Here is a 27,979-nt window from a genome sequence, read left to right on the forward strand (position 1 = left end):
TTCTTAGAGACAGAATGGGTTCATCAAAATCATAATACAGTTGTTTTTATAATGTGTAGGTATGTAATATCAGTTTTCTTCTACTGCTCTGAAATGCAAATGGAAATTTGCCGGCATCCGAGCATTGTAGTCCTGCTTCTAAACCAGGGGTGCTCAACTCCAGCCCTAAAGCCCCCACCCCCCAGAGGTAAGGTTTTAAGGATATCCCTGCTTCAGCACAGGTGGCTCAATAAGTCCCTGCTTCAGCACAGGTGGCTCAATGAGAGGCTCAGTCTTCTGAGCCTCTGGTTGAGCCACCTGTGCTGAAGCTGGGTTATCCCAACAACCTGACCTGTTGGGGGGGGGGGGGCCTTAAGACTGGAGTTGAGCACCCCTGTTCTACACTACACAGGGAGCAGATTGCGGATGTGCCCTGTGCCAGTCGCTGGCACAGTAATGCAGCATGGATAAACATTTCACAGGCTTTTCACTGGATCTTATGATTATGCTTGCTTGCAGTTTTTTAACACAATATATCAAAACATAATATGCCACAAAACTCTAACTCCCACGGGGTGAAACTAGTACCACTGTGAAATTAAATTGAATGAATTATGTATCAATTACCTACAATGTGCCTAAGAGAGCAAAATTGATGTTATTTTTCTCTATTTAGTATAATTGTTTCTAAAGTACTGTATGTCAATTTCCTGTATTAGGTATAATTAATTCAAATTGTTTGCAATTTCCTGCATTGTCCTGGAACAAAAATACATTTGAAAAAGGTGGAAACATTGTTAAATGTTATAAAATTTCAAAAACAATGTAACAACTTGTTAAATCTGACAAATTAAGGGTGCTGCTCTGTTTGTGTGAGTTCAACTGTTGCAGGGAATGTTTTGAAAACCTGTTGACCAGACTTCATCCATAATAAAAAGAGACTATGGGGCCTGTTCATTAAACCAGTGGTTCTGAACGGCCCCGGAGTTCCACGAGCGCCCCTCGGGAGTTCCGCGGCCGCCAGGGGGGGAGAGCCGGGATAACTCTCCCAGCTGTCCCAGGACTGCCAGCGCGGCAGCACCCCCACATAGCAGTGACTCGGCGTCTCTCGAGTTATGCAGCAGCAGCCGGCAGCTCACTGCTATTCTTCTTCTCTCTGCTTGCTCAGAGTGCCCTCTAAGGGCTGTTATATACTGTGTGCGGCCGTGCGCGCGCGTGCCTGTGCGAAGGCGCGTGCACGTGCCGCACACATTTTTTGTGTATACTGTGTGCGAGTGTATATCTGTATGTATGTATGTGTATGTATGTGTATGTATGTGTATGTATGTGTATGTATGTGTATATACAGTAAGTGTGTGTGTTTAAATAAGTTTTCAAATAAATAAATCCTTTAATAATTTTTTTAATAACATTGTATATACACATACAGTACATACATACACACATATACACATATACACAAATACACACATACACATATATACTTACATTTTCAGCGGCGGTGGCGGCACAAATTCATTCTTTTACTCATCTTCCACCCTGTCGGCCCGTGCCACTCTCCCTGCCGTGCGCGCGGCATCATTATAAAATGGCTGACTAACCTCAGCCAACTAAAGCTGCCGTGTGCGCGCATGGCGTGGCACCCGCCCGCACTATAGAACCAGCCTAACAGGGAGGGAGGAAGAGGGGGGAGGGGACATTCCAAGAGCTTCACTCCTGAACTGGTCCGGACAGGGGGTCAGAGTGTGTGTGTTTGTGTGTAAGTGGGAGAGTGTGAGAGTATGTGTGTAAGTGGGAGAGTGTTAGAGTGTGGGTGTAAGTGGGAGTTTGTCTGCGTGTAAATGGGAGTATGTGTGTGTATAAGTGGAAGAGTGTTTGTGTGTGTAAGTGGGAGAGTGTGGGAGTCTAAATGTGAGTGTGAATGTAAATGGCTGTGTGTGTAAGTGGGAGAGTGTGCACGCACGCAAGGTGGAGAGGGAGCGTAAGGGGAGAGAGATGGGGAGAGACGGGGGCCAAGAGACAGGGGGTTAGGTTTGGGGTTTCAAAACTGAATCTGGTGTTCTCTTACCAAAAAAAGGTTGAAAACCACTGCACTAAACAGTGATAAGTGGTTTAATGCACGATAAATGCCCTTATAGTGCGATATTGCCTGCTTTGCTATTCACTAAACAGTGATACGAGTGCAGTATCGCGCTCTAATGGCTTTTTAAAGACCTTGAACAGCCCAAGGAAAAAAAGTCGTCCGACAAGCCAAAAAAAAGCCAAAATCGCTTTTCTTTTGCCAGTAATTGCTATCACTAAACAGTGATAACCATATCGAACTTTAAAATCTTGCAATATTTTGGCACCAATTGGTGGGTAGGATTAATGCATAAACCAGAATCCGGTGCTCAAAAGACAACACGAACAAATAATACAGCGATGATAGTCCAGTTCAATCTTTACACAGACATATTTTGTCACCAGCTAAAGGTTGGCGCTAAAGATATTGCAAGATGCATAAAAGCATTGTCTTTCTTTTTTTTCTGCACAGGATTGATACCGGAGGGGTCCCCGCGGGTCTCCGTGGGGGTCCATGGGTCTCCAGGAGGTCCCTGCAGGTGTCCAGGGGTCTCTGAGGAGTCCCCGCGGTTGTCTGGTATTCTCTGGGTGGTCCCCATGGTTTCTGCGGGTATCCTGGGGTTTCTGGGTGGTCCCCACGGGTGTACAGTGGTCTCTAGGTGCATTATTATCCATATATGGATAATAGTAATTTTGCCCACTACTGTTCTGTATCTGTTACTACTATGGGTGCCGGTACCTCCCGCGTCATGGTTTAAACGCACAGGGGATATCGGCACCCCATACTGGGGCCTATATCTCGGGAAACAGGTGTTCCCTGATGCTGAAATGAATGAGGTTAAGCTCAGGAAACCCCCTCGTTTATTGGGGGAAGAGGGGGTGAGTGAAGGTGGTACTTGGCCCAGGGTGGGAGGTTAAGCCTACCGGGAAGGTTGTGGGAGGAGTTAACTACTTCATTACCATAGCAATGAAAGGGTATCTCCTCCCCCCCCCCTCAGTGGTAGGCCTAACCACCCACCCTGGGCCAAGTACTCCCTTCCCCAAACCCTCTACCCCCAATAAACATTAAAATACCTACTACCAATACACAACCCACTCCCTGCAACTCCCCTCCCCCCCCCACCCATCTCATGCAGCTCTTCCAGGCTGCCGTTTGAATCAGTTGCCAATCACTAGGATTATAGCGCGATAGCACTTAGAAAAAAAACAAGTCGTTCGATGCTGCATTTTTTAAACAATTTAACAAAAATTCTATTTTTTCTTAGTGAATACCGTTTTTACCAACATTTTTAAATCAATGCAAAGTCTAGCAGCAATGCACTGAGTTTATCGAAGTTTAGTCAATAGGCCCCTATATGTGAAGTCACATACTGTATGTATAATCATTCCAGCATGCCTGATTATTTTCAGAAAGTGTAATGTATTTGTGAGTGCCTCATTGTTTCTTTATGTAAGAAAAAGTGGTGCATCACAATACAGTATAGTGCCATTTTTAACTCGCCATTCTTGTCTCTTATGAAAACATTAACTAAACAAAGAAGAATTTTTAGTAAAATATGTTTTCTCTTAAAGAAGACAACATTCCAAATTAACCAGACTTCTTCATTATGGCTCACCCAAAGAACTTTTGCATAGCCATATACAATACTTAACTACAGTACAATTGTTTTTTTTTCTGTATTCCCATATCTCTGCGTACTAATAATACCAGTACAGTAGGTACTAATTGCCATGCTAATCATTATGACTAAATATAGTTTACACATGATGGACAGACCTCTCATGGCTCATGTTCTACCTATACAACCGCTTCTTCAGTGCTTCCCTCTCTGTTGTCTCCTCTTCTTCACTCCTTCTCTCTGTAAGGGTCTCCCACAAAACCCTGTCCTTGGCCATTTGCTTGTCTCACTCTATACCTCTTCTCTCGTTGAACTAGTACAATATTTTGGCTTCTACTGTCATCACTATGGTGATGTTACCTACATTTACCTCTCCTCACCGGATCTCTCCCCCTCTCAATTGTGTCATGTCCCCAAGTATCTCTCCATAATCTCCTCCTGGATGTCCAACCATTACCTGAAGCGTAACATGTTAAAAAAAGAACTACTAATTTTTCCCCCTTTCACTGTCACCCATACACCCAAACTCTTCGTCATTGTCAATAATACCACAATCTCATAAACACCTAAAACCCGCTGCCTAGTAGTAATTTTTTACTCTGCCCTCTTCTTCATGCCTCACATTCAATCCCTCACTATTCCTGCCATTTCCACCTCTAAAATATCGCTAGAATACATCCTCTCATATGACACAACTAAAATACTAATTGACTCACTCATTTTGTCTGTCTTGACTATTGCAGTCTCATAGTTTGCATTCACCTCCAAAATGCTGCTGCCTGACTCATCTACCTAACTCACTGCTCCACATCTGCTGCTCCACTATACAAATCCCTACACTGGATTCCCATATCATCTAGAATTGAATTCAAGTTACTAGCTCTGACTTACAAAGCTCTCAATGGCAAAGCTCCCTTACATTTCAGCTCTGGTCTACAAATACTCCCCTAAATGCCTCGTCCGTTATGCCCCACCTCACTATTTCCCTTATTACCTCCTCTCATTCCCACCTACAAAACTTCTCCTGTGCCACACCCTCTCTATGGAATTCCCTACAATTCATCATCAGAGTCACTCCTGCCTTTCAAACATTTAAAAGCTCACTGAAACGCATCTTTTTACAGAAACCTATTAGGCATACCCCTAACATACACGCCTCAACCCTATTGGGACCAGCTGTGCAGTTGGACTAAACTCAACAGTATGCCATCTGGCACCCCATGACATCCACACATCTTAATCTTAACTGGACTAGCTGTGCGGCTAGACCACACTGGCATACTCAGTCCCTCAATGAGAAGCATCTTTAACTTCTGTTTCAAAACTGTTTCTTATTCCTTCTAGATTATAAACTCTCACAAGCAGGGTCCTCATTACCTTTCTTATCTGTTTGCCCTTGTTTGTCCTTATTTGGCATGTCATTCTATTCGTGTAATTTATAATACTCTGTTCCTTCATTGTACAGTACCATGCCACAGAATATGTTGGCGGTTTATAAATAAACGATAATAATAATGGATCAAACACCGCTAGAGTGCTCAAACTGTACAAGAGCAAACTGGATTGAAGGAAACACCGCAAAATGGAGAAATCGATGTCTAACCCCTTAGTCATGTAGGTGGCAAACACCCTTGTACTCAAAAGATAAATCAGCTCAAAATACATACCTATGCATTCTATGGATGGGATTTGTATTCACTTTATGTGAAATCACAATTTCCATGAAGCAGGACCACTGATTACTTATACCATGAGATCCCCAATTCAGAAGAACATTGCCAGAGATATGCTGAGTATATGGGGAATCTAAATGTCAGTCAACAGCATCACTACCTACAATACATTCTATTATTGCAACATTGTATGACAGTGACAACACTCAGCACCCCAACTTCCTCAGTGAATCTACCCTTAATTGCAGATTTCCTTATGAGTCATATCTGTGGACCACCCCAATTCAAATGAGATGATAAAATATACACAATTACAAGGAAAGTGGATGATACTTTAAATACTGTAATGTAACATGTTGGAAAGAATAGGGTAGTATGTTTGAGATCTGCATTGGATATTCTGCCAGTGCATAAGAAGAAAAAAACAAGGATACATGATTTAAAATAATATAACAATAGAATGGAGAATATAAATATAGTATCATAATAAAAGAATACTATTGTCACAGTTTAAACAAATGCCACTATATTCATCAATGATAATACATCATTGATAATAACTATTGCTTCTTATGCAGTTCTTAAGAATTTGCTTACTTTTCTAATGAATAATAGAAAATTGGCACAGTGAATCAAGAAGTAAACACAATTGTTATTTTTTTTATGCTGTGAACCCCAAATGAAACATATCCAACCATCATTCAGCACCCCTGACTGTACCCATAATTCACTTTGCACTTGCTCCATGCTGACCTATAGTTTTTCCCTGAAGATATGATGCCTTAAAAGATAAATGTGTTAACACGTCAGAGGAAGGGAGGATTAGGCGTGTCTACCCTCTAGCTGCAGGAGGAGGGAGAAATCTCTTATAAAACCAGAGCTCGGGATCAGAGTGCACAATCCAAGAAGCTGACTGTGAATGGTTTACACGGAGATTACAAAATTAGAGGAAGTCAAGTAGTTCAGTGATTACAAACCACAAGGAAATCCAATGCACGAATTAGCTCAAATATGCTGGGGCTCCAGAACAGCTAAAGGGATATTATATAGGCTACCTGAACTGGATTGCTGCAGCCTTTCCTTATGAAGAAGACAAAAGTAAGTAGATCTCATTTAAACCGTGCACGGAGGGCTGTGATCGGTGCTTCCTGCACATTTTACAAACAGGGTCGTGGGACTGGGAATCAGTGGAGCTCTTCAACGGGATCTGCTGTATGGCTTTGTATTTTCGGTTTGATGTTGATTTACTGTTTTTTTTGTGGGTTGCATTACAATACCAGTATGCAACTGTGAGAAAATGCACGTTTACAAGAGAAACATGCATCAAGTGGATGTGCTGCACCAAGCATAGAGGGCAAGGGGTAAAATAAACGTTACTTTCATTACCTGCACGTCGGGTCAGTCAGGGTTGTACTTGCTCTGACTTCTGGATCCATTCATTTCTAGCTGCTCATGCAGCTGGATTTATCTGGAATACAAAAGGCAGATGGACAGTATCACTGAAAGCAGACCCCCTTCTCGCCACCTGCTGTTAGAGTAGGTGTCCCAGCACTAGCTCTGCCAGAGGGAGCAGTGAGGACTCTGAGGAGGGGCAGTGAGTTCTTGACAGTGGGTGACCGAGGTTCTGTCTGGCTGGGAATCGGAGAAAGGAAACAAAACTGGAGCAGTGTTTATTTCCAAGGGAGAGGTGCCAGGTTACTATTTGCATTGGGTTTCGGAGTGTTAAAAGAATTATTAGCTCTTGTCCCATTTCCTATTGATAACTTTCTTGCAACAGACGAGGCATTATATATTGTAAATGCTGTGTAAAGGCAGTACAATACATGCAGAATGCTGGCCATTCAGTGGGAGAGCGGTGTATGCCCAACAGCTTCCAATGCATCATGCAGAGATCGTTAGATTGTAATAAGAAACTGTCTTAAGGTTCCAGCAACTTCCAGTTGAGATTAAGCTTTATTTTTATTTTTCTTCTTTTTTTTTTTTAGTTTTGAAAGTTGCTTTAAGAAATGGCATCTATGCATAACAGATCTAAACATATAAGCTGTACGCAGAATGACTGCCAGCAGCAGAAATGAGTTGTATAATTTAAAAACTACTCATTCATGCTGATTTTCCGTAAAACCTGAAATTCTACTTCCACGAGGTCTTTTAATTCCAACTTCTGTATGTCGCTGCCATGATGATCACAAATACACCGACTGGAATAGATACCTGAATTGTCAATACCCTGCATTGAAATGCTCTGACATGGTAGGTACCCCGTAGTCCGTCTTTTACAGTTTTAACTGGAAATGTCGATTCCATTTTTGATCCCAAAGTGTAAATCATTCCCCATAAGTATTAAATAATTCAAGACTGTAACAAGCGTGCATAGCTGATGATATCAGTGACAGCTTCTAACCTGCAGCGATGATAAATGTTGAAGCACGGTAGTCTAGAAACATTAATCTAAATATGGAAACTCTTTGATATAATGAAATGTAAGCAGCAGCGTATTTACAGTTTATAGTTATGTTTTGCAGAAGCTTAGTACAGGGGTTTTAACGTTTTTTTTTTTTAAATTTTTATTAAAGAACGTTACAATTATATTGTGAAATTCTGCGGAACCCTCACTCTCTCTAATAGTGTGTTTGAGATCAGATGGATTGTAAGGAACCCCAACCCTCACTAATAGCGTCTGAGATCAGATGCATTGTAAGGAACCCCAACCCTCACTAATAGCGTCTGAGATCAGATGCATTGTAAGGAACCCCAACCCTCACTAATAGCGTCTGAGATCAGATGCATTGTAAGGAACCCCAATCCTCACTAATAGCGTCTGAGATCAGATGCATTGTAAGGAACCCCAACCCTCACTAATAGCGTCTTAGATCAGATGCATTGTAAATTCTTCTGTATTTGGTACAATTTTCAGATAATCTGAAAATTACAGGGAACTCTTTAGGGAGGCCTATAGAACCCAAGGCTTCCTAGGAGCCACTGCTGAAAAACACTGGCCTAGCGCTTTATTCAGATTGCCTTGATTTGGTGGGTAGATATACTTTGGACAGCAAGTTTAAAGTATGTCAGTTTGAGCCTGATAGTTGAGCCTGTGCTCTATGGCTGAAGGAACATTGCTGGGCAGCCTGGGACCAGGGGTGGTATAAAGGATATTGTCAAAAGTACTGTACTAATTTAGGCAAACTAGAGCAGAAAAAGCTGCTTGTAATTACAGTATCTCTACTGGTCTACAGGACTTATCTTCTGCTACAAGATTACATCTCTTTTTTTCATAATTAATTTTTTTTCTGTTTTGCCCAGATTCTGTAACAATCCATGTGTATGTTCAGGATGTATTCTAATTGCCAGTTATTAATTATATGATTTCACAATGTTTGTATAGGAGGTCTATATTTTTTTTAATTGAAATTACTTTGAAGTGGAGTATAATAAACTGTGTTAAGTACAATTTAAACTCCTCAGAATTGTTGGGGCTACCATCAAAGCTGGAATGTGTTAGAGGTGAGAGGTAAAATTCACCTCCGGTCTATAATGATCAAAAATATTATCAAGCCACATCTGTTGGGTGACCTTCTGTCCTGAGTTAAACTACTTAGTCCAGCCTTCTAGGTGCCAAAGAATTTAGGTTATCAATACTCTTAGGTCTTAATCATGTCTTTCTAGAAGACACATTAGGTGAATTGAACAGATGCCAATGTGCTGCTCTACCTTGTCTTTTTAGAGATATGCAGAGCTGTCACTCATTCTTTATTCACAGCTTACAGTACAGGAAATGTAGTTTGAAAAGTGAAGAAGTAACATAGCATCATAAAATAATTCATATGGCCCTTATCACACTTGAGACAGTTCAAATTAATATACTCAAGAGCAATCTATTCTGTTTTCCTAAAATATATATCAAAACCAAACCTGATTTATTTGGTATCTTAACTTTTTAAAAGCAGAATGCATATTCATGTTTTCCACAGAAAAGTGGAACGTCATTTTTTATCTTGCCAAAGCATGTCTCCAATCTGTGCACTTCAATATTTATGTAATAAGTGTGTTGTTTAGCTCACATAGCTATCTTGATATTGTACAGGCTGCCATCATTTGTCAGATTTAGTTACTGAAAAAGAGATAATTTATAAACTGTAAACTATAGACACTTAATCTCCCAAATAACTAAGGACTTGTTTCCATGAGCATGATTTTAGCTTTCTTGCAACCGTCAAACTAAAATGTGCAAAGGTGACATTTGCTGTGTATAGATTTGTGTTGAGCATACATTTTGTATCTAGAATGTTTAGTCTTACTGTCAAATATTAACACAGGTACTGTACCTTCTATACTATTCCCAAGTGTAGCCTCAGATTTGTGTATGCAATGCAAAATCCCTAAGCCTGTGAGACACCAAGAAACATTATTCTTTTCTAGTGGTTTATACTGCTGGCTTGTGGTTTTTTAACTGCTCATGCTAAGAGTATAGCACAAGCTCAATTAAAGGTTTGAAATTGAAACTAAAACATCTGAAAGTCTATCCCATAGTTGTGAAAAAGGATCATTAGAGTTGTCGTCACCTGTTCTGGTGATTATTTTATGTCATGTACTTATAAGCTATGTATAAAGGCACACTTATGGACCAAAATAAGGATTTATTATTGAGTAATTAGTCATGCCAATGTTATGATAAGAAATCCTTAGTTCTGTTTTTATGTGTGACTATATACATATCTCATACAGGGTCTGTTGCCTGGTTTCAGTGAACCATATTGTTTCGATATTTCAAGAATGTTAAACCTTATTTACTTTAACTGTTTCTCACACTTAATAACATAGTATGGTTTTTGGCACACATTGAATTGTAGACAATTTCACACAATCAAATGATTACCAAGGTATTAAGTGATGGGTTAGTACATTTATTTTATTTTGTATTCTTCAGAGATTGTATATGTTGCAGTTGAAAGTGATGCTGTATTTTCTGTTCTATTATTGCCCAATGACTATGCCAAAATTATGACTGTACAGACACTGGTCTCAATCAATCAGAACTAACCAATCTATGCACAATCCAGTTATGCATAAATACCACCTGTGCTGCAGCAAAGACATATGGGGCCAATGTTATCCCACCCTAACATCAAAAGGGGGGAGGGAAGTTTATGCAGTTTTATTTTTTATTTTGTGGGCTTCAGGTTTACTTAAACATGGCTGTTGTGATTTTCTAAATACATTTTTGTAGTTGCAAAATAATTATTACAATTTATTGGGAAGGTGTTATTGTGAATTCAATAAATGTTGATTAGCCAAAATTAAAATGGGAGGCCCTACATTTAAAGTGGAAGATAAATGAGCATTTAAAATAAGAGGAACTTGCACAAAGCAATGCCCTTTTACCTTTATGCCATTTTTCTTTTATAGCTGTAGGGTAGTTGTTTCAGTCTATGCAATTAAACTTTGTGATTAAAAAAAAGATAATGTAAGTGATATAAAGTATAAGAACCTCATTTACATACTTTTTACCAGGCTGTGAGGGTGCTGACAGATATTAAAGGGGAGATTTGACGTATTCCACATTTATTTGGCAACTTTGACTTGATATGCCTTTTATAGATTTATTTATTTTTTTGCCGGATTTGCCGCAGATCGGTTGGTTCCTTTGGTCCACGGATTTCACTTTATCAGTCTCAAAAAGATTTTTTTTTTTTAATTAACACCGGCAATCCATCCGCGGATTCTCGCAATTCATTGACGGATTTTAAGAATCCCATCCGCAGATTCAGCGATCTGCGTGTGGATCGCTGAATCTGCGGATTGGATTCTTAAAAAACGTTAGTGGATTGCAGAATCCGCGGATGGCTTTTTGCAATCCACCAGTGGATTGTATCCAATGGTGATTTTGGATTAATCCGCGCAGATTGAAGCTGTAACAATCCGCCGGCAGATTTTACACAGGGAAACGGATTTTGAATGGAAAATTCAGAAAATCCGGGAAACAGATTTAGACTAGTTTGCCGCTCTCTATATAGCGTATTAACCCCTGCCTTAAACTACAACATTAATTTCTAATCTAATTTTTTTCCAGTTTCTACTCTAGGCCCTAAAAAATGATTTTTTTCCCACCTAAATATGCTCTTGCATATGCTGACCATGCCCTTACTGATATTGATTGTTTACCCAGTTTGGTCACCCCTAGCAACACGCAATATTAACAGACAATACAGGCATACCCCGGTTTAAGGACACTCACTTTAAGTACACTCGCAAGTAAGTACATATCGCTCAACAGGCAAATGGCAGCTCACGCATGCGCCTGTCAGCACTTCCTGAACAGCAATACCGGCTTCCTACCTGTACCGAAGCTGTGCACAAGCAGGGAGACTATAGAGCCTGTTACACATGCGTTATTTCCATCAGTTATGCACGTATATGACGATTGCCGTACAGTACATGCATCGATAAGTGGGAAAAAGGTAGTGCTTCACTTTAAGTACATTTTCGCTTTACATACATGCTCCGGTCCCATTGCGTACGTTAATGTGGGGTATGCCTGTAGATCACCCACGCACCGCATTACTGGCTTATAGCTCTTTTTAGTAGCAATAGTGGCACAATCTTTCACTGTACAGTACCTTGCTTGAAACCATTTGTTTTGACGTGCCCGTTTTTTAAAACCTTAGATTTTATCAGCACACATTTGTGCCAAGTGCAAGCATTCTTTTGAAAGATGAATTGGTTACTGATCTGCTAAGACTCCCACACACATATTTCAGACTGTAAAAAGAAAAGGCTTTTTCTTTGAGTCGTTTTATGGTTTGTAGCTTAGTTTGGAAAGGACACACCTGAAGTCTATCAAGGTGTAATTTACAATTTGGATTAACCCTAACATTTATTAGCCATCTAAATTGATCTAAGAGAATATGAATCAGATACAGTAAATAACATCAGTCATCATCCAACCTTTGTGATATTTTTACCATCATATAATATTAGTTTTTATGTCAAGTCTGGGGAAAATATTCTCTCTCTCAACCCCCCCCCCCCAAGAATAAAAAAGTTGTCTTATACAAGAGGTGCACAAACTCCAGTCTGCGCCCCCTGCCTGCTCTCCCCCCTGCTTGTGCCCGACCCCTTTTACCTTGTCTCCGGTGTCAAATTACGCTGCACGATCACGTGACGTCACATTTCCTTGGCAACATGACATCCCGTGACCATAACGCCATTGACGCGCAGTCTGAAGCCGTCGGAGACAATGTAAGGGAACTTATAGAGGCCTTGCTCTGTCCCCTGGCATTTAATTTAAATGCTTTGGGGAAGAGCGCTGGGCCTCTGTAACCACCGCGCCCCCTCCTTAAAATTCACACGCCCCAGTTTGCGCACCCCTGTCTTATTCAGTAAAACTGCATGGATATACTTTTTTCCGACCTGCAGAGCACGTTTTTTCTAGAGAAAGCAATCCAAACATACACACCCTTACCTGAAGTGCAGCAATAATTTTTATATATTGTAGATAATATTCCAAGACAAAATAATAGTCGATTATTGGCAAAGTGTCATAAAACAATTGGAATAGAATGTATGGTGAGCACCTATAATTACTGAAGGGATCTAATAATTTTCCCCAATAAGTATAATATTGAGAAATTATTGAATAATCTTTACTTTCTGCAATTAGGACAAGTAGAATTGTGAGTGTGTATGTGTGTGTGTGTGTGTGTGTGTGTGTGTGTGTGTATAGTGTATCAGCGTTCTAAAAAAAGGAATTTAATTGAGCTAAAAGGTGTACGATATGTACTCGCATGAATAAAAAAATGGAAGTCCCAGGTAGAAGTTGGCCAACGTTTCGGTCCCCCCTGAGTAAGGTCCCATTTTGGGGACCAAATGTTAGTTCTATGTGCTAGTATTCTCAATACAATTACTACTTTTGATACCTGCTAAGTGCTGTTGCCTTCTTACCACCTCACCGCTGGTAATGTATGCTGTCTATTTTGATGGTACGAGCACCAGTCTATTACTGCATCACTACAGGAGTGCCGGATTACATACTGTGTGTGTGTGTGTGTGTGTGTAGACCACAAAAAAAGAAAAAAGGACCCTCACATATAGCACTCAGACATATCATGAATAATACAAAAAAAATATTTTTATGAATACATTAAATGATCATAACTCAATACAAAAACAAATAACACAATCTAAAATAACACACATGAAAAACTGACTGAAAAACCTGAGTGCAAAAACTTAAATAACAAGGACAAATAAATAGGACTTGCAAAATAAGACAAAAAAATAGGAACAAGAAACCCCCTATATATAAAACCACAAAGGGGACAAAGTACCCGATGTTATTGTAACAGGCCGGTCATGAGCTAAAGAGGTAATCTTGATACCTATAACTGTATAGCTGCAGAACTAAGGCTGATAAAAAAGCCAAACATAATTGCTATGGGAACACCCAAAAGGACACCAACAAACATGCATCAAAAAACGTGTATTGGACTCCAATCATACTTACTGTACAACAATGTGTGTGTTAATGAAAATAACCCCCTAGGAGACTAAAGGCTGCAAACATTGCCCAAGTAGGGAAGAACAAATGTTTAAAAACATACCAAAAAGAACCAAATAGATAATAACACAGCCACTCTGGGAAAAAGCCCTTGAGGGCAAAACGCGTTAGTGGTGTTAACCAGATGCTGACTGCTGCTATATCCAGGACATTTTGCAAATTTCTATGGACTTTGCTGATTTGTGTTTTTTCTACTGCACTTCATCTGTGGTTACCCCTATCAGGACACTTTCTCCATCTCTCTCCACAAACATCTACGAGCTAAGTATACACATCATGCTGATCATTGCTGTCCTTATGCATGTCACATTTGTGGCTTTATATTGTAAGACAGCTTTGTTATTATCTATTTGTTTTTTTTTGTTGTGTTTCTAAACATCCCCCCCCCCCCCCCCTGTTTGGGCAGTGTGTGCAGCCTTTAGTATCCTAGGGGGTTATTGTCATCTAACACACGCATTGTTGTACAGTAAGTATGATTGGAGTACAATACACATTTTTTGATGCATGTTTGTTGGTGTCCTTTTGGGTGTTTCCATAGCAATTAGCTTTGGCTTTATTATCAGCCTTAGTTCTGCAGCTATACAGTTATAGGTATCAAGATTACCTCTTTAGCTCATGACCGGCCTGTTACAATAACATCGGGTACTTTGTCCCCTTTGTGGTTTTATATATAGGGGGTTTCTTGTTCCTATTTCCTTTTTTCTTTTTTGTGGTTTTCTCAGATTCATTCAACCCTCCAGCACCGCCAGTAGAGGTTGTATTACTTTAAGGCAGGGCTACTCAACCAGTCCTCAAGGCCCCCCAACAGGTCAGGTTTTCAGGATATCCCAGCTTCAGCACTGGTGGCTCAGTCGAAGACTGATTGAGCCACCTGTGCTGAAGCTGGGATATCCTGAAAACCTGACCTGTTGGGGGGCCTTAAGGACTGGAGTTGAGGATATCTGCTTTAAGGGACTCTGTGGTTCTGTTTAGACATCAGTTATATATAACGGTTGTTCTGATTGCGGTATTCCATTTGTGTTTTGTGATATATAATTATTTTTTTTCAATATGGTTTCAACATTTTGTAGAGTGCCTGTGTAGTCCAACAACATCATGAGAAATTTAGAGTTCAAACCTTTAGCAAGTGTAGTCCACTGCAATAGAAGTCAATAAATATTTTTAGCGTTGGTTTTTAGAATTTTAGGGAGCCAGCAAATTCTTGCCAAACTTTCTTCCTTGCTGCCTGACCTTACCAAGCTCTATTTACCATGCACACCTCTCTGTGCTGTTATTAAAAGTCACCAAAGTGCACCTCCTTAGGGAAACATTTTAGGAATACTGCCATACGATCGTCCTTAGTCCACCTTCTAGTATTCGAGTAACGTGAAAATAGTGTCACTCTTCCAGTTGAATCTGTGAACGGCAGGCTTTCATTAATTTAAAGACATATTGTTATACCATATGCACATGTATTACTTTACTTTTCTCTTTTTTGCAAAATAAGTTGTTGGCCAATTTATGTAGTGACAAACAATAGAGCTTATACAGACATGAAAATAGGATTTAGACATTATTTCTGGAGATGCCTGCAAAAAAGTTGTTGGCTCCGTGTGCAATCAATGTAAACTGTTGCAAAAGATACTGAAAATGACCATGGCACAATAAGATTAAACAATGGCTTTATTTCCAATTAAGAGAGCTCTGAACACGTCTAGGAAATTAATAAAAATGTTAAAAGAAATGATATTGTGTTCTGAAAAACCTTGCCGTGAATATGTTTATGGTACTAATAGGGACATAGATTATGAGCAGCTACATTGCATCACTAGAGGGAATACTTTGTAGTGGCAGAGTAAATAATACACTCCTTGAGTATGCAAAGTTGTATTAAGTGCTTTTGAACTAGAAAAACATCTTGCATGGTTCATAAAAAGGAGCACTGTGATTTTTCATCCTGTTTGGCTAGCTTCTCTCAGCACCTTTTTAATACACACTGCCGTATATCAGTTTACACTCTGCTATAAAGTCACAAACATCAAACAAATCCATTTGTTTCAATCAGACAGGAGTGAATTTAAACTAATATTGTAAATCAGTAACAAAAGTAACCTTTTTTAGCTTCTGCAATAAAATGTCATTGTGACAGTTTCAGCCTGTTGCAAGAATGGATTGACTATATCTGGTATTTGAGCTTTTTCAGTGATCTTTTCATGATGATAAAAATAAATCTAAGCCTGAGTTGGTGGGAAATTTAAGACCCAGATCCCCAACGCTCCATTAAATCACTGGCACAACTAGAATAATAAAATGTAATCTTAAAAGGACAATAACGTTAAGTCATGTTTTCTCACAGTAATGAGAATATTGTTAACTATAATGGACATTAGTGATGATATGCAAATTAAACATTACCATGGCATCGCCTATCCACTAACGTATGTTTAAGTTAACGCGGGGACTTAATGTTACATCAGTTAATTCAAAGCTAAACTTTGTGTTACTCCCATCCAGACCCTAAAATAGGCCTTTGGCAGGGTCTGGATGGGTGTACCACCATAGTTGGCAAAATCGTGCCTAACATAGCGCTATTCCCTGGCGTAACTTCCCTCTTCTCATTTTCTCGAGTTAAAGACCTTTTTCAGACTCTGGTTCGGATAAACGATAAGACGTACTTAAGTTTATTGTATTGGAAGATAACATTATGTTATTGTAGCACAACATTGCGGTAAGCCTGTGCTAATGACATGCTGTTCGTACATGGTTGTTTATATAATTAACTTTGAAACTATCATATGAACTCAGGAAACAAAATGCCCATTCCTATTTTTGGCAAAGTCACGTTATGAGCCCTGACTTGAGTTTTGTGGATCTAGCCATTAGTTTGTTACCACTAATAATGCTAATAATAATAATGTTTAGCATTTGGATGTATTTAATACATAATATCAAAGGGGAGAAATCTGTGAATGCAATTCATCAGTTTTATAGACGTAAATAGTGTTGAGATCCCCAAAGGAATAGGTGTCTGAATGGGAAATAAGTGTGAGTTTGTGGTATCCTTGATAAGTAGACTGCAAAATGTATGCCCACTGGAGAAACTGACATTAATGGTAGTAATGATTAGTTCCAGCTGACTTCAATTAAATAGGCAGTTCTGTCTTGGCTCATTTCATGTTACAAATCAGATCTTTTTTGATGATTAGTTGGGATGGGAATCAGTGTGAGAATTGAACTAACCCTGCTTAACTTGCACCAGTAAAGAGTATAATGAAATGTATTTCTTTGAGGATGCAAAATAAAAAAAAAGTGTATTGTTCTATATGAAAGCATGTGCTGAATGAGTCGTTCAGTGATTAAAAGCACTGACTCTGAAATCAATAACACTAACTTTGAAGTAGGCAAGTGTGGTACAAATTCTGGTATCAACTCTTTGTGAATTTGGGCCAGTCACTTTATCCACCTATGTCTCAGGCACCAACATATAACTGTAATTTGTAAAGTCTACAGGGCATAAAGTGACACATTTTAAGTAATGTGCTTTGAAAGTAAAATGTTCATACTTTGTGCATTAGGTTTATGTTTAGTATTTGGCTAAGCTAAGAGCATAAAAGCACTGTAATGATGTACAGTACCTATGTACTTACAATCTACCCTTCCTTGAATAAAAATGTACAATTATCCTAAACCTGCAAGTAAAGCCTGAAATGTTGCTTTACTTGTATCATCCATATTCATTAGTTTTCGTGAGCGTTTTTTTTACCTATAGCACTTTTTTCCTGCTCTGTATCCATCACTCTCGAAATGTTTGCTTCTTTGGTGTGCTAAAGCAGGGTTTCCCAAACTTTTTTTTTCCGTGACCCGGTTATTTTTTAACTTCTTTTTCGTGACCCACTAAAATTTTTATCGCCTATACTGGCCTATAGGGCCTGCACAGACACACACACAGCCACTGATATACACACACACACACAGCCACTGATACACACACAGACACACACACAGCCGCTGATACACACACACACAGCCACTTATACACACACATACACAGGCACTGATACACACACACACAGCCACTGATACACACACACACACAGCCACTGACACACGCAGCCACTGACACACACACTGATACACACACGCAGCCTCTGACACACACACCCAGCCACTGACACACACGCAGCCACACACACACTGATACACAAACAGAGACACTGCTACACACACAGAGACACTGCTACACACACAGAGACACTGCTACACACACAGAGACACTGCTACACACACAGAGACACTGCTACACACACAGAGACACTGCTACACACACTTACACTGATACTGATACACACAGACACTGATTCACACACAGACACACACACATACTGATACAGATACACACAGATAAACACACACACAGACACTGATACACACACACACACTCGCTCTCCCCTATACGCACACAGACACAAACAGTGAATTACAGGCAACGACGGATGTGAGTGACTGGAGGGGGGGGCAGGGACACTTAGGTGGGAGAGGGGGGGGGGCAGGGACACTTGGGTGGGTGGGAGGGAGGGGGCCAGGGACACTTGGGTGGGTGGGAGGGAGGGGGCCAGGGACACTTGGGTGGGTGGGAGGGAGGGAGGGGGCCAGGGACACTTGGGTGGGTGGGGAGGGGGCCAGGACACTTTGGGGGCCAGGGACACACATAGGGGGCCAGGGACACTTGGGTGGGAGGGAGGGGGCCAGGGACACTTGGGTGGGTGGGAGGGAGGGGGCCAGGGACACTTGGGTGGGTGGGAGGGAGGGGGCCAGGGACACTTGGGTGGGTGGGAGGGAGGGGGCCAGGGACACTTGGGTGGGTGGGAGGGAGGGGGCCAGGGACACTTGGGTGGGTGGGAGGGAGGGGGCCAGGGACACTTGGGTGGGTGGGAGGGAGGGGGCCAGGGACACTTGTGTGGATGGGAGGGAGGGGGCCAGGGACACTTGGGTGGGTGGGAGGGGGCCAGGGACACTTGGGTGGGTGGGGAGGGGGCCAGGGACACTTGGGTGGGTGGGAGGGAGGGGGCCAGGGACACTTGGGTGGGTGGGAGGGAGGGGGCCAGGGACACTTTGGGGGCCAGGGACACTTGGGTGGGTGGGAGGGAGGGGGCCAGGGACACTTGGGTTGGCCAGGTATACTTGAGTGGGTGGGAGGGGGCCAGGGACAATTGGGTGGGTGGGAGGGAGGGGGCCAGGGACACTTGAGTGGGTGGGAGGGAGGGGGCTAGGGACACTTGGGTGGGTGTGAGGGAGAGGGCCAGGGACACTTGGGTGGGTGGGAGGGGGCCAGGGACACTTGGGTGGGTGGGAGGGGGCCAGGGACACTTGGGTGGGAGGCAGTGACTGGGTGGGGTGACTTACCTTGCCGCCGGACGCTTTCCCCTGCTGCCCCCGATATCCCCTGCTGCCCGGGACGGGAGGTGGGCTTGGGGGAATGGGAGGTGGGCTCGGGAGGGGGAGCCACGGGAGGTGAGCTCGGGAAGCTGGCCGTGGGGGGAAGCGGGCCGCAGTAGGAGCTTGTACTTCCACCCTGCCCCATGTAACGTGCGGGCCGCAGAGGAGCTGGTACTTCCTCCTCCGTCCCACGTTGGGAGCGGGGGGGAGGAAGGGAGCGGGCCCTGCTTGCCCTGCGCAAGCGCGCGGGACCGCGGGGGGAATCGCCGCCATTTTTTTTAACTTGAGCGGGGTGACGGGAGACACCGCGCGGCCAGCCTCGCTGTGACCCGGCAATTTTGGTGCCGTGGCCCAGTGCCGGTTCACGACCCACCATTTGGGAAACGCTGTGCTAAAGGATGGATGTCATGGAACTGTCCCATGACTTTCTAATCAAGTGCTTCCCCGTGGCCATTTACCATAGATCACTGATTAGTTCTAGTTAATTATTACATTAGTATTTCCTTCCTGTATTACTATTCCCTTTTCATTTCCATGTAAATATAAAGCATGCAAGTCACATAACTGTTTTGTTCCACTGTGTAGGATTGTGTAGATCCGGTACAAGCAATATTGTTATAAGCAGATAATATAGAGTTTCCAAATAAAGTTGTCTGGCTCATTATTCTTAAAAAAGAAGATCACATGGTGTGGTTACTTATCAAATTCTCCAAATTAATGTGAAATTTGTAAATTTTATTTTTTTTATAAATGTTGTCCAGTTTATTTGTGGAAAACAATATTTGTCATACCCTAAAATCAGCTTTTTATATAATTTGCTCCTTTTGTATTGCCTCTGACATCTTGCACACTATAAGTACTTTTACACAACAATATCCTCCTAACACACTTGCAAAAATGTGAAATTCATAGCCAGAAGTTCAGAAGTTCAGTACTGAAGACGGTAGTTGGAATGTGTCTCACCCATAATTATAAGTAGTATTTGACAAGGACTTTAAACTATACAATTATTACACATATAACATAAAAATGGTGTGTGTGTGTGTAAGCAAAGGCTCTATTGGGAGCTGAAATATTGAAATACATTTGCAATTTGAAAAGAATGGAGTTCCTGCTCTTCTATGTTATGTTTGATACATACTGTATCCAGGCATCTGCACCTAAAGTATCCCGCTATCTCCCAGCCTTGTAAGTGCACTATACCAGCAACATTCTATCTATCTATCCCTCTATGGCTCTTCACTCATCTGCAAATCCGCAAATCCGCAAATCCCCACGTGGCCGTCCGGTCACCGCTGGACTACTAATGCTGTGCACTAAGGGAAGCATCTCTATCTAGGGACTTCCCTACAGCACACACAATCTAACAGGGCTCAGGAGCCTAGCTGGGACCTGAGGGGGAGATCTGGTCTACTCCAGGAGCCACTGGCACCCGGACACTACCTACTCCCTCAGCTGCCTCGGTCGGACTGGCACACACGGTCCTTTCATGCAAAAGACACTGTCTCCCCTCTTGCTTAGGGGATTCTGGGACATGTAGTCCCTTGCGGAGCAGTCTCCTAAATGGCCGCCACAACATTGTACTGCGCATGCGCTAGGCACTCTATGCGCATGTGAGAGGACCTAACATGGCGACGCCCTGCATTGCCTGTCCGCCACAGAGCTCCGGCAGCACCCGACCCCTCTGCAGCCTCCCCCCCCCTTCCCGCATCCGCCACGGAGGTAAGGGGGCTCGGCTACATCTATATAATAAACGTCAGGGGATTTGGGGCGCACATCAATCAGGTAAAATCAGAGTGCTGGAATGGGGGCTGCTATCATATTACCACACAAGTATTGTATATAAAAAGATAAAGATAGGCACATCATAAAATTCCACAAAAAAAGTGTCTTTTTTATTAACGCCTCATTTTGGCTACACTCTGGAGCTCTTGGCAACGGCTAGCCAAAATGTTGTGTCATTGAAAGACACTTTTTGTAGAACTTTTTGGTGGGTGTTTGTATTTGCAGTCAAGTTTCTGATGTCTGCATCTTTAAGGAGAGCTTTCTTCTATCTGCTAGCCAGCAAACTCCTATTCTGAAAAATAAAATAAAAAAAGGGAAAAGACAGGGAGCACTGCTAGGTAAAGAAAGAGGACTGGAGGCCAAAAATAGAAAAATAACAAAAAGATTTATTGAGGCATCATGCCTAGTTAAAAGAGAAACCTCTAACGTGTTTCTCGCTGGTGAGCCTATTCTGTCCTTTTTTTCTGTTTTCATTTCCTGGGCTAGCATCAGAAATAAGGGAGTAGAAACTGCACTGTTGGGCGCACGTGGCATTCAGTAAACGGTTACAAGCTACTAAGCAAATAACAAAACCTAAACCTTTACAAAAATTTAATACGGCTCGCCTCCCCTAGTCTTTTGCTAACCTAATTATTGCCTAATTTTAGTACAATAATAACACTGTTCAAGACTATTAGAAGAAAGTTAAAAAGAGAAGGGACGGGCTTATATGGGTTTAACAGGTATACCCAGTTGTTTTTGTCTTGTTGTTTGTTATTCGCTTTTGTTAGTTATTTCCTTTTTCTATTATACTAAATTGCGTTGTTTATTTGTATTTGCACCAATATATTTATTTGAAGTGGGGATATAAAAATATTTATATTGTATGAGTATTTTAAGCTACGACCTGGAGCATGGGGAACTCAGGGAGCTATAAAAGGCTACTCACAGGAATCACTGGTCAGACAGGTCCTGGGTCTAAGCATGTCATGTTATGTCATTTTCTTTCTTTTTGGGTGGCTCAGTTTGTGCCTATTATATTCAGTGTTTTGGGGAAACACTGGCAAAGAACATAAAAGCCTATGTACAGCATCCAGTACAATACAGCATCCAAGTCTACACCTGAATACTGAATTCCCTCGCAATATGTATACATAAGTTACATAGACATTTTTATGAGAGTGTATGTATGAATATGTGCTGCAGATGTACAGTCTCGAATGCAAACAGTGATTTGCATTCTAGTTCCATTGATTTAATGAATGTGACAATATTCTGTCACTTTGAGTTTTGCATCACATTTCCCTACACCGATAAAAAGAAAACATTAAACAAATATGATGCAAATTATGTCATTTTCCATACATAGCACAACATTGATTGGTGTAATTTTGAAGGAAAATAGGCTAATTGCGTCCTTTTATACACAGCCCCAACTGTGTGTAGACAGGTCCGAAACAGATTTTCTATGGCCCAGAACTAGAGCTTCAATCCCAATGTCGTTTACCGTACTCCCCGCTCACCCCCCTCCCACTCATGTCAGCGTCCTTGTGAGCCCTCCCCATTCACACCAGTATGTCTCTCTCCCCTCTGTCTCTCACTCTTCCCCCTTCTCTTCCTCCTCACTCACTCTCCCCCTCCCACTATCACTCTATTACCCCTCTCACTCAATCCTGCTCCCTCAATCCCCCCCTCACTCATTTCCCCCCTCCTCCACATGCCCCACACACAATTCCCCCCCAATAACAATATAATTCCCCCACCCACACAGCCCACCCCCATACACATACAATACCCCCTCCCAAAACTACCCCCCTAAATACAGATATAACTATCCCCAAAAAACATACACCACTATACCCCTCAATACAGACACCATTTTAGCCCCCCAGATACAGACACCACTATACCCCCCAGATAAACACCACTACACACACCCCAGATGCGAACACCACCCCCTACACCACAAATACAATTACTACACCCCATACCACAGATACAATCACCACACTCCTCCCCAACACCACAAATACAATTACCAACCTCCTACCCACACAACAGATAATTACCCCCCCCCCCCACCACCACCGCAAATACAATTACCACCCCACACCACAAATATAATTACCACTTACCTCTGGTTGCGGCCGCCTGGCCCTGTTTTTTCCAGCTGCTGCCGGCACTCCATGCTGGGCCTGGCACTCCTACCGCAGCGTGCTGGAAGCTGGACCTGACTTCTGGGTGCAACCAGCTTCTGGTGCGCACCAACAGGAGAGAGAGGCTTGGCATGGGAAGAGACAGGCAGCAGCTGGGGAGAGCTGGGGCTCCTGTTCTGTTCAGCTGTTGTCTGTCTCTTCCCATGCTGGGCCTCTCTCTACCGCTGGAAGCTGGGTGCACCCGGAAGTCAGGCCCAGGTTCCGGCGCACACCGGCAGAAGAGAGGATGGTGTAGGAAGAGGAGGCAACTGCTGGGAGAGCCGGGAGCCTAACTGTAGCAGGCTTTTTATCATGCACCTGTGGAAGACTGGTCTATTGAGACATAGAATGCCTGCCCTTTAATTTGTTTATTAATGACCTTGTGGTTGGCATATAGAGTAAAGTCTCCGTGTTTACTTATAACACTAAGGGGCTCATTCTAGTAGGTTCGATAACTAACTCATCGAACATTTGTATCACTTTTCGAACGAGGTGGCATAGGTAGCTATTCAGAAAGCTTTGATAGCATGTCAAACTCACTTGAAAAGTGCTTCTTCCCGATCGGTGGCTCTCCTACTCAGACAAACCGTCCAGGAGATTAAAAAATGCTCAAACTTGCATTTTTTCAGAAATCTAGCTTTTCAGGTAGCTTTGATAATCACACCACGGCTGCAACTCGCAAACAACACGCAGTTCTCATCTCACCACCTCAAGGGTGGCGAGATGGGATTCGCTAGAAGAAAAAATATATTTGTACTGGATCGGTTTGTAGCTGGTAGTCTCCGGAGCTGACACGCATTAATATCAGCTCCAGAAACCCCTTCTGCCATACTACGTAATAAAAATACATTTACAGGCAGCTTCATTACCTTAGTGGCTAACCGCTAACTTTATGAGACAGAATTGGATAATGTTTCACTGGGGTTTTTTGTTTGCCTTTCTCTGGACCAAAATACTATAAATACAAATATAGGATAAGTATCTGTCGTCTAAATTCAACATAGGTTAAACTTGATGGACATTTGTTTTTTTTCAACCACCTCCTACTACAGATATAGCCGCTCTTAGTATTTTCAACGCCCCAACCATCCAAATAAAAATGCGGGCCTGGGGAGGTGGTTGCTGCGAAGGTGCTGCTAGCTCCCCATTCCTTTCAATAGGACCTCCCGCAGTGCATCATTAATCCTTCCAGGTTCCAATCGGAGCAGTCACAGGGCCAAGGACAGTAAGAGCGGCTACATCTGTATGTAGCTATGTAACTTTTCTTGCTTTGTCCTCTGACTGAAGAGGTGCTGGGCCGGTTCAACCATTAGACCAGCCAGGCAGCCACCTAGGACAGCTGAATTTGGGGAGCGGCAGATTTTTAACACTGCAGGGGAATTTCCCTAAGCAGGGAGAGAGCTGGGAAGTTTCCTCCATCCTGATTGGCTGCTGCTGGGTAAAGCAGCCAATCATGAGGAGGTGTAAAGGAGCCTGGGCGCGGGACCAGGCAGAGAAGGAAAACAAAGTGGACCAGAGAGGGGAGGGGATGTGTGTGTGTGTCACTGTGTTCTGCTGTGTCCTGGTGTGCCTGTATTTTCTGTGACTTTCACTGTCCTGTGTGTATGTATGTTTGCGTCAGGGGGTGGGATATCAATGACAGAGAGAGGGGGGAGAATGACAGAGAAAGCAGGGGGAGAATGAGAGAGAAGGGGAGCCCGGACAATGACAGAGAAAGCGGGGGGAGAATGACAGAGAAGGGGGGGGAGAATGAGAGAAGGGGGGGGGAGTTGAGAGAATGGGACAGAGGAGGGAGAGAAAATGGGGAAAGTGACCGGGAAAGAGGGGGGAAAGAGAATGACGGAGAAAGGAGGGGCGTGTATATGAATGTTACAAAAAATCTATTAGGTATAACATTTTAATTTGTCAGAAAAAAAATCTGAAAGTTAATTGTGTGTTTGGAGTGGGGGAGGGGAGCAAGCTGAAAGTTCGCCTAGGGTGCCAAATATTCTTGTACTGCCCTAAAGAGGTGATTAATGATAGATGAAAGCCTTAATTAACTTTTATTGTGCTTTTTCAGAAAATAAATACTTTATTTCCAAATAAAACAAGGGTTTATTTATTTTTACTTTAATAATTCAAAAAGTGTTTAAATAAGTCACTTGCATTGTTTATGCAATGTTCTTTCATTTTTTTCCCCGTCTTTTTTATTCAGTTAACTGTTGAATTACCCCTCTAAGCCTCCATGAACATAACTCTTGCTATAGCATGTATTGAACTTTGCATGTGGTTTCTTTCTTGGATTTAAAACGGTGACATAACGTGGTGTATTTGATATCCTGATCCTTAGTGTTTGATTACAGACATTACGAAAAAGATGTGTACCTTTATAAAAGGGTCCTTTTTACATGAATACCTGATATTTAAAAAATACATTGGCTTTACTCGCTTGTTTATTTTTTTTTTAGGTTTAGTGTTTGACTTGTATTCAATGATAGAAATGTTTTGCTAGATAAGTTGTTTAGAAGAGTGTGTCGATGAACATATAAGTTAATTATGATCCAATATGTTGTACAATGTAAGTTACATTGCACTTTTTTTTTATTTTGGGGGGTTTTGGCAAATCATATTTATCCAGTCAGCATTGCTTCCTTATTTCTTTCCAACAAAAAAATACAAAGCGGCAATTAAAGAAAAGCAGATAAAATTGTCGCTGTTTGCTGACGATATATTAATGACAATGGCTAAGCCACTTATGATCCTCTCCAATCTATTTCAAGCACTTGGCCACTTTGTGGGCGTTTGTGGTTTCAAGATAAACAAGTTTAAAGTCTCTGGCCTTGAATATAAATCTAACTCAGCCTCTAGTCAAACTCCTTAGCATTCATTTATATTTCACCTGACAAGCAGCGATATCACAGTCATCCCAGCGCAGTCAAATACTCCTGTGTAACACTGGAGCATAGAGATCGAAGACCATATAATTTCCCCAGCTAAAATTGACTCACTCCTTTGGCTTACTAAACAAGACAGGCCTCCAGGTGCACTCTCCTACCCAACAATTTGACATTTCCACTCACTGGGGGATCTATTAAGATTTAATGGCAACCTGTTTCTTTACTTACTGGCATGATCTTGCTCTTTCAGAATCCCAAATTTACCACAGGATTAGAGGTCTCTGGGTTTTGTAGCCTGAAAAAAAGCCAGGTATTAGTCAAAGTCAAAGACCTGATATCGGGAGAGCACGTTAAAAATCTTGTCGTCTTTTTTTTTTTTTTTTGCAGGAGTAAAAAGGTTGTGCCTGCAATGTAGCTCTTTTGGTATCTGCAGTTTAAATATTTTATTATGTCAATTCATTTTGCCTCCTCCCCCTCAGTTATGAAATAGTTTGAGGATTTCTTAAATTATATTTGTCTAGATAAGGGGCTCAACTTCCCAATTTAGCAATTGCTTCTCAATGTTGATTTTTAGCAGCAAATGGACCTATATATATTGAAGTGAAAGGCCAAGTTAAGTGACATTCTTGAAATGTAGGACTGGTTCAATATCTGTCAAGCTGTGGCATTAAGCTCTATATGCTTACACCGGTCCGTATGGGACCAATGTGATCAATAATACCATCCCTTGCCTCTATTTTCATGGATGCGGCCAAATGGGTTCTCTTTCTCATGTGTGATGGTTTTTGCCCAGATTTTCCCTTGCATAAATTCACTGATTGAACCTGCAGTGTCCTGTGATCCCTGGCCAGTGAAGGGGTGAGGAGCTTGTTCAGATAGATGGGTAGCTTACCCAGAAAGTATTTGAAGGCAAGACAGGAAAGATGAAAATTGTGCCTAGGCTCAAATGATGACCAATCTACTTATTTGAGCATTTTGCAGTGATGTGTGTTGTAGTTGCATTGGCGGACAAAAGAGGCATATTGAATTTTAGAGGGTATCAAGTTTGCTAAGGTGAGTTAGGGGTGTTGTGCCATGTACTATGTCCCTGTAGACGGACGTTCACAGAAGTACACAATTTATAGGCTTTTATAAGGTGAAATTATAATAGGCTTTATTGTGCCTTTTCCTTTTCATCAGGAAATCATCCAAACACAGGGGGGGGGGACAAAGCTTCTATTCACTTGGGAGTATCTCTAGTGAAAATACCATGCAATTAATTCACAACTCCCTAAGTCAAGCATGTCTCGCAGCCCCAAACATATATCATAAAATAAGCTGATATAAGCAGTCTCTTAATAGTGAAAGTCTTATCTGTTTCTTGCTGTAGAGTAAGATTCTCTGCTCTCCTGGAACCACACCCGTGCATGCACAGAAAATATCAGCATCCATTAGAAGTCTTATTTGGTGTCTTGCAATCAGCTATGCTGGGCAGAGCTCAAGACTGGTCAGCTCCACAGATGTGTGTTCTCTTGGTCAGTCTCTCCTGGGAGACTCGAGAACACTCCTCTGTCTCCAAAGGTCAGCTCTCATTCAGAGCTAAGGAGTCACTTCCTGTCTCAACAGACAGGCTTTTGTAATCAAACTAGATCAGGCAGGTGGTGTTTATTAATTGACTACCAGCAGTTAACCACCACACTGCTAGAATAAAGGCACATTACTTGAACAGGGATTACACCCCTGTTACATACCTCCCCTTTTTGTGGGAAGCTCGGGCTTGCCACGGCCAAAGCCCATCCTTCCACTCTCATTCTAGATATCTCAGTGACTTGAATGAGAGTGGATGGAGGAAGAGAACCCTCAG

General features: G+C 42.0%; 1 protein-coding gene across 1 annotated transcript in view; it reads left to right on the forward strand.

The window, feature by feature from the left end:
• Window positions 1-6,217: 6,217 nt before the first annotated feature.
• The window catches only part of KITLG (KIT ligand), a 98,813-nt gene continuing 77,051 nt past the window's right edge, over window positions 6,218-27,979 (forward strand). The window contains exon 1 of the mRNA XM_075600463.1: window positions 6,218-6,430. Coding sequence (XP_075456578.1) covers window positions 6,416-6,430 — 15 coding nt within the window. The 5' untranslated portion in view covers window positions 6,218-6,415. The remainder of the gene's footprint in view (window positions 6,431-27,979) is intronic.

This window comes from Ascaphus truei, chromosome 5 (assembly GCF_040206685.1).
Source record: "Ascaphus truei isolate aAscTru1 chromosome 5, aAscTru1.hap1, whole genome shotgun sequence".
NCBI lineage: Eukaryota > Metazoa > Chordata > Amphibia > Anura > Ascaphidae > Ascaphus > Ascaphus truei.